At 38.6% G+C, this 14,416-nt stretch overlaps 1 protein-coding gene across 1 annotated transcript in view; it reads left to right on the forward strand.

Moving 5' to 3' along the window:
- PDE11A (phosphodiesterase 11A) overlaps positions 1–14,416 on the forward strand; it is a 332,237-nt gene that overhangs the window by 150,522 nt on the left and 167,299 nt on the right. The window contains exon 6 of the mRNA XM_036253345.1: positions 425–557. Coding sequence (XP_036109238.1) covers positions 425–557 — 133 coding nt within the window. The remainder of the gene's footprint in view (positions 1–424; positions 558–14,416) is intronic.

Raw genomic sequence — 14,416 nt, forward strand, 5'->3', positions numbered from 1 at the left:
ACTACAAAAATAGTTACACAATTTGAAGATTACACATAGTCTAGATGTACTCGTTGGCTACATTTAAAATTTTGTAAACTGTCATTTATTTTCTGATTTTTCTCCATTCTTGGGTTATTTCTTCTTAGTACCAAACATCTAGCCTGCTCAGTGAAGGGGGAGGGCAGGGAGCTCAGTGGGCTTTGTTACGGCCCTGCATTGGCTTCCTGTCATTCCCGCCCCTGGATCAGTTTATTTAACATGATAGCAGGCAAGTCTTTTTAAAGTAGAGGCTAATCATTGCCTTGCTATTCTGTGACTAAGGGCACTCATTCCTTCTCAATGAGGACAGATAGTGCTGCTTTCGGTCTAGTTTTATAGGGTCTGCCTTCAAGCAAACTTACGTTTCTCTCTTCTCTTACTGCCTGCCTTGGTGTCCTAATAGTTTCAAAGAAAGCGTGGAGAAATCATCATACTCCGACTGGTTGATAAATAATAGTGTTGCCGAGCTCGTGGCCTCCACAGGCCTTCCTGTGAACATCAGTGATGCCTACCAGGACCCTCGCTTTGATGCCGAGGTAAGGCGGGTCCTCTTCCTCACCAGTCAAAAGGTTCAGTTGTCACTCGGGGGATGGTTTGCCGGTTGAAGCAAGAAGGGAGCATCATGCAGATTGACAGCAGCCTCAGTTTACCGGCAGCTCTTTTGCTCTTCCTTCTGATCGGCTTGCATTGCCTTCTGTTGACTGACAGAAAAACTTCCTCTCTCTGCCTTGATTTGTGGCAAAGTGGCTATGTATTAATGTATGGGTCTGATGGTGTTTTATGATTAATTACATTTTCTATTATACGCACCCATATACATGTACCCTGGTATTAAATGTACTCATGTATATTTTCTATTAATCATAATTTATGTTATACTATGAAATAGCTCCTAATAAAAATGTGCATATAATATAGTTATTTCCCAATAGATGGTAGAACAACTACCATCTTTTAAAAAATTGCTCCCAAGAAACAGTAAACTGGCTTGTTACTGTTTGATGTCAATCCTTGTGCTGATATACAGAATATAGTACAGCAATATAGGTTCTGATTTGTAGAAGTTATAAATTTATCACACAGATAAATTTACACAAGCTGATAAAATGTGTCTATGTGTGTGTATATTCAATAAATTAAAAGGAGAGGCGGAGAACGGCGATGGACTAATGTGGCTGGAGGCCGGGGTAGGTGGGGCTGGAGAGAGCAGAGGCCAGGCCACCCGGAGGTGGGAGCTGCGTCAAGAGGTCTGAGTGTTCATCCTGAGAAATGGAGAACCAGGAGTCGAGTTTTAAATGGAGAACCAGGAGTTATATTTTGGAAAGACTGCACTGGATACAAAACAGAGGGTAGATTAGTAATAATAACTGAACATTTAATCTGTGCCACCCTGAGAAGTAGATGTCCTCATCCCCAGTTTACAGGCACTGATTGCTGGTCTATGACTAGAGACCGACAGACTCCACAGCCCATACTCTTAACCCTGCCCGGTGCCATCGCCAATGCGTGACTGGAACAGGACAATGGCAGGGGGGCTGGACTCTACGTCTAATCTATAATTTTAATCAGATCATCTTTGCAGATCTCTGCAGGGAAATTTTAAATTCCCCAAACTCACCACCTCTCTGTAATTGCCTGGAACTCTCTCTCCAGGCTCTATCCTCCATGTATGTTCTATTCATTATTGTGCATCTGTTCCTTTCATGAACTCTCGGTCTGGGTTGGGCGTCTCTCTGGTGTGTTCTTTAGCTGTCTCAGTGCTGACCACCCTCTAGTTCTCTTCGGTCTGTGTCAGTAAATCTGAATTTTGCAGTATCTGCCTTGGAAAAGTGCTCCCCTTGTAAGGAAGAACACCACCACCTTGATTCTGTGACTGGCCGAGTGGAAATGATTATAGATATTAATATTTGTACATGTTAGCACTGTGACTAGGACTGATTTTATAAAGCTTGGTCTTTCGCTATGTTTCTTCCTCCTTGATTTTAGAGAATACTGATGAAGAGATTTCTAACCACACAGTTTTATGAAGTGCTCTAATCTTCTGTTATTAACTTCAGTAACAGCTGAACAATCTGAAAGGCTAGCTCTGAAACATCATGACTTGCCAATTAGTTGTTACAAAGTCACCATTTTAGATTAGATGTCAAGGGATGATGGTTGATTGCTACCCCACATTATAGCGCTGAACTTGGTATGGATTGTTCTTAGCTTCGGAACATGAAGTCAAATTTTGGAGAAGCAAAAAGAATCAATAAATTATGCCATTTACAAAGTTGGTTCATAAGACATATGTAAAGGTATAACAAAATATGATTCATTATAAACACCCTATCCAGTTTAAGAAAAAGAACATGATCATTACTTCCAAATCCTTATATTGATCTTTCATGATCCCATCTCCTTAGTTTCCCCCACAGAGGTATCCACTATCCTAATTTTAATTTAACATTTCTTTGCTTTTCTAGATAGTTTCATCACATAGGTTTGAATCCCTGCAAAATATATTGTTATGGTTTGCATGTCTCTAGAATTTATATAAATTGAATTATACTGTATGTGTTTTTCTGTGGCTTGCTTTTTATTCAATGTATATTCCTGAGTCATGTGAATTTGTAATTCATTCATTATTTTCACTGCTGCAAACTATCCCATTGTATGAACGTGCCTCACTTTATTTATCTACTATAGTGTTGATGGACATTTGAATTCAGTGTTTTGCTGTTACATAAAAATACCAAGGACATTCATGTACATGTCTCTAAGTACATAGGTACAAGAGGTTTTCTAGCACTTAAACCTAGGAGAATGACATGTTGGTCCTAAACGATAAGCATCTTCACCTTTATAGGAAATGGAAAATTCTTGTCCAATCATTGTTTTTGTTTTTCCTCATGAAAAAGAGCCATGTAGCAAGCACAATTAATGTCTCAAAAATACTTCTTGGTAATACAGTATGGTGAGCTTGAATATACCATATCCTCAAGTCTATGGGCAGACTCTTACCACATCTTTTCCTGATGAGTGATAGTCTTTTTACGTTTTCTCCACACTTAGCAGTCCATTCCAATAAGGCAGCCTCGCCCGATGATCCATAAAACGAACAATGCAGACTGCCAAGGAAAAACTGAGCATTAAAATTTCATGCTCTGATCCAGTCGTTTGAAGCAATGATGTCTGAAAACAGTAAACTGTGGTAGGTTAAGCAGTGACTATTCGGTGAAATTACATTCTATTCTATTATAAAATCTGTGTTTAGACCATCATTATTTGTTGGTTTTTCACCTGTTTTCAATCTGCCACACAGCTAATGCTGGATTTTAAATGCAAATCTTAAGATGCATTATAGCATGATTTTGTGTTTGTTTTTTTTTAAAGGATTTTTAAATTGATTTTTAGAAAGAGAGGGAGAGTAGAAACATCAATGTGAGAGCAAAACATTCATTGGTTGCCTCCTGTATGCCCCCTACTGGGAATCTAACTGGCAACCCCTTTGTGCACAGGACGGTGTCCAACCAACTGAGCCACACTGGCCAGAGATATACCACGATATTTACATGATGTCTTTGCATGGTACTGGAATTTAAAGTTATTTTATGTTTCCCTTCTTATGCTGAGGGGAAAAAATGGAAAGGAATTAATCAATATAAATGGAAATGAGGGAAGGGAAGGGAGAGATCTACCTAAATATAGGCATTTAGTAGATATTTCCTACAAATGTGTGAGGATGTTGTGTGTGTGTGTGTGTGTGTGTGTGTGTGTGTGTGTTTATGTATTACGCCAGGAAAAGCAAAATTACTTACCTGCTTAGGCTACCTCTCTTCTCAGGTGTATTTTGCCTCAGTAGCAAATGTCAACTGTTTATGTTAGTAATGAATGAAACAGACTTCGAACTGAGCCAGAGCCCTTCCCCAAGAGGCTGAGGGGCTGAACCTTCTCCCCACAAAGCCTGGAATAAGATGGTGTAGCTCATAAAACAAAACCAACCATTTCAAATATTTTTTCATTAGCATGTTATTTCTCTCAAGATAAAAAATAATACCACAACAAAATGGAATCGATTATTTCTTTCACTGAAAGTAATTCTAAAATCACCCTAGAGAGAGAGGGTACGTTTTAGAACTGTGCTGTCTTCTTGCAAAGTTTCTTGAGTCCTCTCTTCTGGTGTCTGGGAGATGGGTTCATATTTCCCCCCAGTAACCATAACTAAGTCATTATTTATCAGTGGTAGAATATAAAGGAACAGTTTTTTTAAATCCAGGATTAATGACTAATTGTTATGTCCACTGGGAACAGTGCTTTTTTATTCTCTGCACTCACTGACTTCCCTAAATAGCCTGAGGTTGGTTACCAAGAATGACAATTTTGCAAAGAGGTAGCTTGGGGAATTCTTTTCAGAGCATTTCTTGTTTTCCTACAGATTTTCTCAACACAGAGCTACTTAATGCCAGAAACACAGTTACCCTGAACACTGGTATCTATGCTAAATTTCTCAATGGCTCAATGGCTAATTCTGGCAACCTGAATTTTTCTTACTGAACAGGAAGATGGACTCCAATTCATCAGACAATGTAGTGACCTAGGATAGAACACCCAAAAGTGATTTGGCCTTATTCTGAGATTTCATACTCTACATACATCATTCAGTTAACATAAATATTAGAGATTTCTTTCATTTACAGGTGAGAAAACAAAGACTCGAAGAGCTGAAGTGACTTGCCTAAGGCCACACAGCTTCCTTGAAGCAGGTCAGAGAACAGACTCTGCACCTTCTGCTTCCTAATTCAGTTCTCATTCCCTGAGTGGCCTCTTGGGGGACACCTGCTGTGGAGGGTTGCCTGGGCAGTAGAGTGACATCCCTTCCTTCCTCTCTCCATACAGGCATGTGAACTTATGACTGGCAGACCTACCTTTTTGTCCTGTCTGCTCCACTTACCAGCTGAGAGGTTGTGGACACACTGCTTACACACATACTGTAACATGTAAAATTCTGTGTAAATATTTTGTAAACCATGGAGTCCTGTATCAATATCAGGCGAAGATATTAGTTCCAGGGAGATGCTGAAAGCAGATCCTTTTCTCTGCATGAGGGGCCTTTACACAGAGCTGCAGACCGGCAACATTTATCATGGACAAGCCAACTTCAATGTCCCCTTCCTCCAGAGATACGAGGGGCGGGGGGATGTCTGTCTACTCAAAGAGGGGAGTTAAGAGAGATTGTTGACAGTAAAGTGATGGTGGCAATCATCTGACAATCTATAGGTCTTCAAGAAAGCCAGGTCTTCTCTTTTCCAGTCAGAGGAGGAGCAATGATGTCTGCAGGTGGTGAAGACTGGAGATATGTCCCATGAGCTTGGCCTACTTTGGGGAGATGGTCACCAGATTCTCCCTTAGAGAGAAAGCAATACGCAGACCTGGCTCTTCACAAGAGTGGCCAGGCATCCGGGGGTCAGGCTATCTAGGTATATGAGGGGTGATCAAATGTCAGGGACTAACTGAACTGCCCAGGCCCAGGCAACCCACCAAACCTTAAAACGAATATATGACTAAAACCCAATCATGTTGGTGTATTTCAAACACAACTCTGGTGCCTACATTCAAACTACTGTATGAGTTAAGGCAATGGACAAACTCTAAAATCTCTGTGACTTAATACAATAGAAGTTTAGCTTTTGCTCATGTTAAGCCCAGATGATGTTCCTGATCAGTGGCAGCAGGTAGCATGTTCCCTTCTCCATAAATAAAATTGAGCAGCAGCAGCTATGAAGGACTCGCCCAGTGGACCATTGTGTGGATTCTTCAGATCTCTAACTGCAGGTGCTGAGCCCAATGCATCCTTTCGTGTACATTTAGTAGTTTCTTCTCCAATTTCGACAAACACAGGAAGCTTGTCAGTTTGGGGAGGCGTGATGCCAGTAGCTATCTTCTGTTAGTAAGAGATAATTTATTCTATCAAGCTTTGCTTCAGCTGTACAGTTCAAGTGTGAAATAGATTTCCAATTTCTGTGAATTTTCTGCCTCGTAATAACTTCTGGGAAGTGCCCCAAAACATGCAGCATGGGAACGATCATATGTTAGTCATACGTTTGTTTTGAAATCTCAGTTTTGAAACTATTGGTCTTTCTTTTGATAAAAGCTACAAAGGGATGTTTTTAATGTGATATAAAGCTCATCCCAGGTGCTGTCAGGTGCTTGCTGCGCGGGCTATGGGGCCAGTAATCATAGTTATCCACCTGCTGGGTGTTCTCTTCGTGACTGTGTTAAATATTTAATGGAGTCCCCTCCTTGTGGTGAACAGAGTGACTTAGAGGGCAAGCCACAGTGATTACTTGCCTGCTGTCTGTCTGTTCAAGTTGACTGTTAGCAGTGGAACCTGCTGGGCTTGATAGCATACATGGGTTTATGGCCAAACTCCTTAGTTTATGGGTGGAAAATTATGACAGAGTGGTTATATAAGATAGCTACAGAGCCAGAACTAAATTTCTGAGCTTTAAATTTGCAACCTTATGGAGAGCAGGATATGTTTATTCTGTTACAAGACTCTGTGATCCTTGAAAAAGATAGAAGATGGAAATGACTGATTAAAACCAAAGAACTTATATGCACATATGCGTAACCAATGGACATAGACAACAATGCTGGGTGGGAGGATTGGGAGGAGGGTGTCTAGGGAGGAAAAAGGAAAAACATCTGTAACAAAAATAAATTAATAAAAATTGCAATAAATAAATAAATAAATAAATAAATAAATAAATAAATATAACTGGTTATATTTATTTATAATGGCTTAAGAAACACTCATGTTCATGGGTTATCATGCTCATGGATTTTGTAGTTTTATCAGGCATTTGCTCCTTGGGAAGAGGGTATCCATGCTTTAAAATTTTAAGTCACATCATATCACAACTCTGCTCACAAACTCTTCAAATCTCCTTATGTCACTAGACTAAAAGTTAAATTTACAATTCTTTCAGAGGTTTACAAATGCTCTACACAATCTGACATCTCATTATCCACCCCCAGCCCTCACTCATACTTCTCCAGCCACACTGATCTCCTTGTAATTCCTAGAACCTGCCACTCACACACCTACCTCGGGGTCTTTGTACTGACTACTCCCTCAACTGAAATACTCTTCCCCCAATTACTGCATCACTCACATCCTCACCTCTTTAAAGTCAGATGTTACCTGTTCGTAAAGCCTCGCACCCTTGGTATTCCTAATCTCTTTTATCCCGCTCTACTTTCTTTTTCCTAATTCCAAACACTTTTTAACATATAATTTATTTATGTTTTGAGGAATATTGTTTACCATCTTTCTTCCTTCACTGGAATGTAAGCTCAATGAAGGTGAGGATTTTGTCAGTTTTGTTCACTGAAGTATCCTCAACAATGGGAACAATATTTAATACACAATAGACATTACTGTCGAATATTGTTTAGTATTGTTGAATATATATCTATGTTATTTTTAACTATATTAAATACTATTAAATGTAGTGTAAAGTGATGTAGAACATATGTTTATAGGAAAAGATCAGGAAGAACTTAAATCAAACTGTTAACTAGAGATGGCAAGATCAAAGCTTTTGATTTTATTTTCACTTAAAAAATTCATAAGTGTTTATGCTATTTTTGTATAATCAGGCACAATTATTATAAAGATATTTTAAATTACAGAGATATTTAGAGCACTATCATGAGCCCTCTAAAAACTATAACTCAAAACCAGAATTGACATAATGTAAGATCTAAGTAAATGAACTTGCCTTGATATATCTTTGGGGAGTTCAGATAGATTACTTTCTATTGCCCTTGCCAGCATGGAGTGTTGCTTGTATTTTATTCTAAGATCCTTGTCTGAAACTGTCCCAACAGCTTCTACATAAAGTGCATTTGCAGATGACCTGCCATTGCATCAGGTAGCTTCCTGGAGTACATGTACTGTTTACAAATAACTTCACCACGAAACAATGATTCTTGCCTTACTTTTGTTGGTTTTGTGCTTGAAAATTCAACCCCCAGTAGTTAACTGTGCTCTAGTACATCGTCTGTGAAGCTTTCTGCCCTTCCTTTCATATTAGATTCAAAAGAACACCTTAAAACAAAGACATTAATGCACAACATGCCACTATTTAGTCAACATAAGGTACAATATTCTATTGCCTAATTTAATGTTTCCTTTCATCAGTGTAGTGATGGAGAGAATTTCAGAGCCATTACATGAGGGGTTTCTTTCTGGCTGCAACAGGAGCAAACAATTGGACCCAACATGTAAATGGAAAGGTTTGGCAAGAAGAATGGAAGAAAATAAAAAGTAGGGTAGGCTTAATACATGGATGGTTTGGTGGTCTGTGTATTTGTTACAAATTCAGGAGCAGTGGGAAACCCATCAGCACCGTTTTCCTCTGCCATGGTGGTCAATGCCCAGAGTTACACAGCTAAACCTCGGGTATCATGATCCTAAGTCTGTTGTTTTTCAATCCCACACAGTTCTTCCATATGAAGTTCTTTCTCTGACCTTTTTTTATTAAAGCCTCAATAAACAACTCAATAGTTCTTACTCTTGTTGTACAGATGATAATAGGGCTCCAGGCTCTGAGATTCTTCAATGTAGAGCGTTAAAGCCCATTTCACCTGTCAGATCTTAGTATCAAAACACTCCTGCAATCTGGGATGCTGAGTGCTAGCCCTGCAGGACAAGTCCTTGTCTATTCTCTATGATGCCTTCATAATGCCTTCTGGTCTATCACTTGTGTTTTTGTTACAAAGGAAAATGTGCAAAATTGAAACCAGTAAGCATTAGAGCTCTATGGGTCAGCTGAAATGCATTTGCTACCAATAATCTCCTAGTCGCTGATACTTAGGGTGAGCCAGTCTGAGGTTCTTTCCAAAGAGTAGGGTTTGGTAGAGGAGATTGGACAGTGGACATAAGATTTCCAGTTGAGCCCTGGCCGGTTTGGCTCAGTGGTTGGAGCATCGGCCTGCGGTCCAGAAAGACCCAGGTTCGGTTCCCGCTAAGGGCATGTACCTCGGTTGCGGTTTGTCCCCGGCCCTGGTTGGGTTGTGCGGGTGGCGACCATTCGATGTGTCCCTTTCATGGATGTGTCCCTTTCATGTCGATGTTTCTCTCTCTCTCTCTCTCTCTGTCTCTCTCTCTCTCCCTCCCTCCCTCCCTCCCTCCCATCTATCTGAACAACAACAACAAAAAGATTTCCAGTTGACCAGGAGGGTGAGGAAGCTTAGGAGGAATGCTCAGATGTGAATAAAACAGAATGGGGTAGCTGTGGGTAATGAAGACTAATGGGAGTCTCATGGTTCTAAGAGTCAAACAGACTTTCCTGCATAGGTTGTGTTTCTCAGTTCTAAGTCCAAAGATCAGTTATTTATTTTATTTTTTAGGAGTACGTTTGTCAGGAACATAAGGAATTACTTATGTTCTTGATAAAAGTACTCCTAAAAAATTGTTCTAGGCATTGTTCTAGGAGCCATTGGGGCTGAGCTCATGTTCAGGTGAGGTAGGCAAAAAGAAACCGCCTCTCTTGTTTCACTGACTGGAAACATCTCTGTCCGCTTGTTCTAATACCATAAGTTCTCTCCAACAGACTTTCATTTTGGGGATAAAGTTTTGTTTGAGATTATTGTTAAAGCTGTACATATCTTTCTAGGGAAAGGAAACACATTACAAATTAATGAATTATGATTAAATTGTCAGAATTAATTTAACATTTCCTTTGACCACCTTTGAGGGGCTGGAAAATATAACAAGTATGTTTTGACTGCTCCTAGAGATAAACTATCTTTATTTAGATCCATTAACTGGAAAGACCCAGTGAGGACAAATAAATGGGCAAAATTTTTAAGTAGACACGTCTTTAATTGGAAAGAACTAAGTACTCCCAAGAAATATATTTTATTTTAACTGTAGTCTCCTAGAAAGACTGCTTAGTCTCACATAGTCTAACGTTTTGGATTCTAATGATGTGAATTTTAAACTGAGAATGATTAAGCAGGGACCCTGTGGAACAATAGGACAGATATTTTTGGACAGGTGCTTCTTTCAATATTAGTAGTATTTACAAATTTTACTTTTTTTTTTTTTTTCTCACCCAAAGACATTTTTTCATTTTTTGTTCAGATAGAGCGGGAGGGAGGGAGGAGGAGAGAGAGAGAGAGAGAGAGAGAGAGAGAGAGAGAGAGAGAGAAACATCGACGTGAAAGATACACATCGAGTGGCTGCCACCCGCACGACCCAACCAGGGCCGGGGACAAACTGCAACTGAGGTGCGTGCCCTTAGCAGGAACCGAACCTGGGTCTCTTTGGACCACAGGCCGATGCTCTAACCGCTGGACCAAACCGGCCAGGGCAGTAGTATTTACATTTGTAAAGTACCTTACAAATTTTGAAACCCTTACACACATTCTTATCAAACAACTTGGAAAATACAAAAAAAGCACAAAGCAGCAAAGATAATGCCAAAATCTGGAGACAACCAATGTGAACATTTTGCTGTGCAAGAGATAAACACTGATGACAAAATTGAGGCATGGAGAGTTTTAATGATGTATGGTTCATACCCTTCTATGTAAACTTTTGGGCATATCTGTGATCATTGCCATAGGATACATTCCTAATATGAAATTGATAAGTCAAGGGGTATGTATTATTTCCAGAAAGGTTGTAGTAATGTGTTCACACTTTAGAAATGCTTTTAAGCCTTGAGATTAAGGGTATGAGCTCTGGAGTTCTTTTCCATTCCTGTCACTGACCCCATCTTCTTCCTCCTGCCCTAAACTTTGTGTCCCCTCAGGTTCAGTTTTTTAACCTATTTTGTCTTTTTCTTAGATATGTTCTCCCTTGGCGATTTTACCCATTCAATTAGCACCAGAAGCTGATAACTCCACGATTAGTATTGCTAGCTCTTCTTTCTCCCCAGTTGCCATCTCAATGACAATGCGTGCCAGTTTGAACATGGTATTTTCCCCTCCAACTTCCTCTGTTCCCCACCTCAGGGAACTCTCCCACCCTTACTCAAACCAGAAGCCCCAGTTATCCTTTGCAGGGATGGGAGAACACCAACTCCCACCTTCCTAGAATAAAAAATTCTTCTGGGAATCTGCAATGATATTTGGTTAAAAACAAAACAAAACAAAACAAAAATCTCATTTCTCTGACAAACAGCCTAAGCTTTGTATTCCTTACCACCAGCCTCTCAAATTTCTCTCCCTCACTGCATGTCCCCTTTCTTCTTGGTCTATGAAGTCTTTCCTCAACGGCTTCAGATTCCTTAAGGGAGGTTAGAGTCTACCGTTGTCCCAGAGTTGGCAACTGTGTATGACCTTCAGCAAAACCAAACAGACCCAACCATTCTAGTGCTGCTCTGGCTCACCCAAGTAGATTGCCCTTCCAGACTGCTCCAACATTGACTTCTTCCTCCTTGCGCTCACTAGCATTTCTGTAATGTAGACATTTATCTTTAGGGAGAGGAAGAAAACCACTTTGTTCTTGTGGAAGATAAAGTTGATGGATGTGTTTGTTATTGTCTGGCTTCCTTTGAACAAGTCTCTTCACTTTCAAGGTAGTTAACTTCTTTAAGTCTTATCTGACAAGGGAGGAGGTTAACAGGACCTGCCTCACAGGGCTGTTTTAATAAGTATATGAGATAATGCATATGAAGCCCTGAACAGGGTGCCAGACATGGAGTGAACATCCAGAAAATACTAGCTTATCATCACCATTGCCATCCTTGTCTTTGAAGACCCACTTTTAAGGATCTAAAAAGAATCCCAATTTCTCTAACCACAGTCAGTCACTGGCTTTTCTATAGTGTTTTGAACAGTCTTTACTTGGGCTCTTATTTTATTTGAACTATCTCTATTTGTACTAGACTGTGAGCTCATCAAGAGTAATAACTGTCTGAATTCATTTTTATGTCCTTTACACCAAGCGATGTGTCTGGTACATAGGAGGTGGTAAATGAATATATGTTGGAAGAGTGCACTGGATCAATGATTTATGCACATGTTTTTTGTTTTGTTTTGTTTGGATCTGGAACTTTCAAAAATCAATCAGTGTAATTCATTCTAGTAACACACACACAAAAATCACATGCTCTAAAATCGTATGATTAAAAGGCATTGAATTTAAGAGTAAGATGACATGATGATGTGCTTAGAAAATCCAAAACACTACAGATGAAATATTAAAGTTAACAATTGATTTTTAAGTTAAATCTTTATTGTTGAGAGCATTACATAAATTCCTTCCCTACCTCTAATTCCCCCCTCTTCCTCTCCTCCCAGTTCCCAGCCCGGCCAGGTCTTCACCACCCTGTTGTCTGTGTCCATGAGTAATGCATATATGCATGTAAGTTCCTTGGTTAACAATTGAATTCAGCAAGATTTATCAATACAAATTCAATATACAAAGACCAATTCTATTTTATATAGCTATAGAAATCATTAGAAAATAAATTGCTAATGCCATTTACAATAACATGAACTTTTAAAATATAAGGAACAACTATAATAAATTATGTGTAAGACTTCTACATAGAAAACTATAAAATTTCACTTAGAGAAATTTTGAGAACCCTAAGTAGAGGGATGTTTATGGATTTGAAGACTCAATTTTGTAAAGATGTCAATGTTCTCCCCAAATGATTGATAGATTCAATAGAATCCTAAAAAAAATCTCAGCTGTGTGTGTATGTGTATGCAAATTTTAAGTTAATTCTAAAATTAATATGGAAATTGCCTAGGGCCAAAAATGACCAAACAGGCTTAAAAAAGGACAAAGTTGGAATATTTATACTTCAAGATACCAACACTTATTATAAGACTTTATTATTTAAGGCAGTATGGTACTAGCATAGGGATAAACACATAGATCAGTAAAGCAGAATATAGAGTCGAGAAACAGATCCAAACGTATATGAACACTTGATTAATGAGAAAGTGGTACTGCAGAATGGTGGGGAGAAGTATTTTTCTCCAAAATATGGTGCTGGGTCAATTGGTTATCCACTTTAAAAAAAGACTCTTGGCCCGGCCGGTGTAGCTCAGTGGTTGGATGTTGACCCATGCACTAAGAGGTCACCAGTTTGATTCCCAGTTAGGGCATATGCCCAGGTTGTGGGCCCAATCCCCAGTGGGGCCATGCAGGAGGCAGCCAATTGATGTTCTCTCTCATCGATGTTTCTATCTCTCTCTCCCTTTCCCTCTAAAAAAAAAACAAAAAAAAATCAATAAAGAAAAAAAAAGACTCTTGACTCTTAGCTCACCCTACGCCTAAAAGTCATTTTCAGTTAGATTGTAAATCTAAATGTGAAAGTTAAGACAGTAAAGATTCTAAAGAAAGATCAGCTAGGAAAGAGCAGGGAAAGATTACTTGAACATGGCAAAAAAAAAAAAAAAATGTACTAAAAAAAGAAACTAACATATTGATATTGAGAATAGAAAATATCTGGAAAATTAATTTCTCAGAGGAAAAGCCAAAAAATTGAAATATAAAATTTAGGTATGTAAATTAACTTCCAAAATTTCAAAATTTTAAATATGTAGCTTTTAACTTTTACAATGAGTATTTTAAAATATGAGAATATATGTTTATCCCAATTATCATGATCCAGAACTTTGATATATTGTATTTTCCCTATAGCATTGGGATGGTAGGTTGGCCTTTTTCATTAGAAATCAAGGTCACATTAACTAATTGATACCCTTTCAGTCATTAGTAGTTCTTATCTAACAGTTCAAATATGGACCATTGGTTTTAATATTGTGGTGCTTGTTACTGAATGATGTTTGTTTGATGCTGATAATTGCACCTTCATAGTTTAAATATGTCATCTGACAATCTATTAGGGTACAGTATTAAGATCATTGAACTTCTACATTTATCTTATCTTTTGCAGCTTCAACTATTTGTATACAATTTTACAATGTTAAAATTAAGTGTTTAAAGTAAATATATATATGGCAGCATTATAGACTCAAACATTTTTACTAACAGATATGCCAATCAAAGAGAAATATTGACCCTGGTTTAATTAAAGTGCTTTCAATACTCAGGGCAAAAACTGTGGCCTGAATTCTTGTCTGGTGTTGTGATCATTATCAAGACAGTTTTGCACTCAGCTCTCTGTGCCTTCAGGGATTGGGAGCTTGTGTTGGTGTGGGATGCTTTGGTTGATTCACACTTGGTTAGGGCTTGATTTCCTTTGGCTGTTCATTGTGAGGTGTTAAATTAAAAGAGACAGGTGAGTGTATACATTAGAAAATACATTATAATGTGTCTTTTTAAACATTATTTTAAAATATTTATTATGAAGAGTAGTAAGAGAGAAGCAAGTAGATAATATTTCTTTTTAATTAACTACTTTTTTTAATATCCTAG

This window comes from Molossus molossus, unplaced genomic scaffold (assembly GCF_014108415.1).
Source record: "Molossus molossus isolate mMolMol1 unplaced genomic scaffold, mMolMol1.p scaffold_m16_p_11, whole genome shotgun sequence".
Lineage (NCBI taxonomy): Eukaryota > Metazoa > Chordata > Mammalia > Chiroptera > Molossidae > Molossus > Molossus molossus.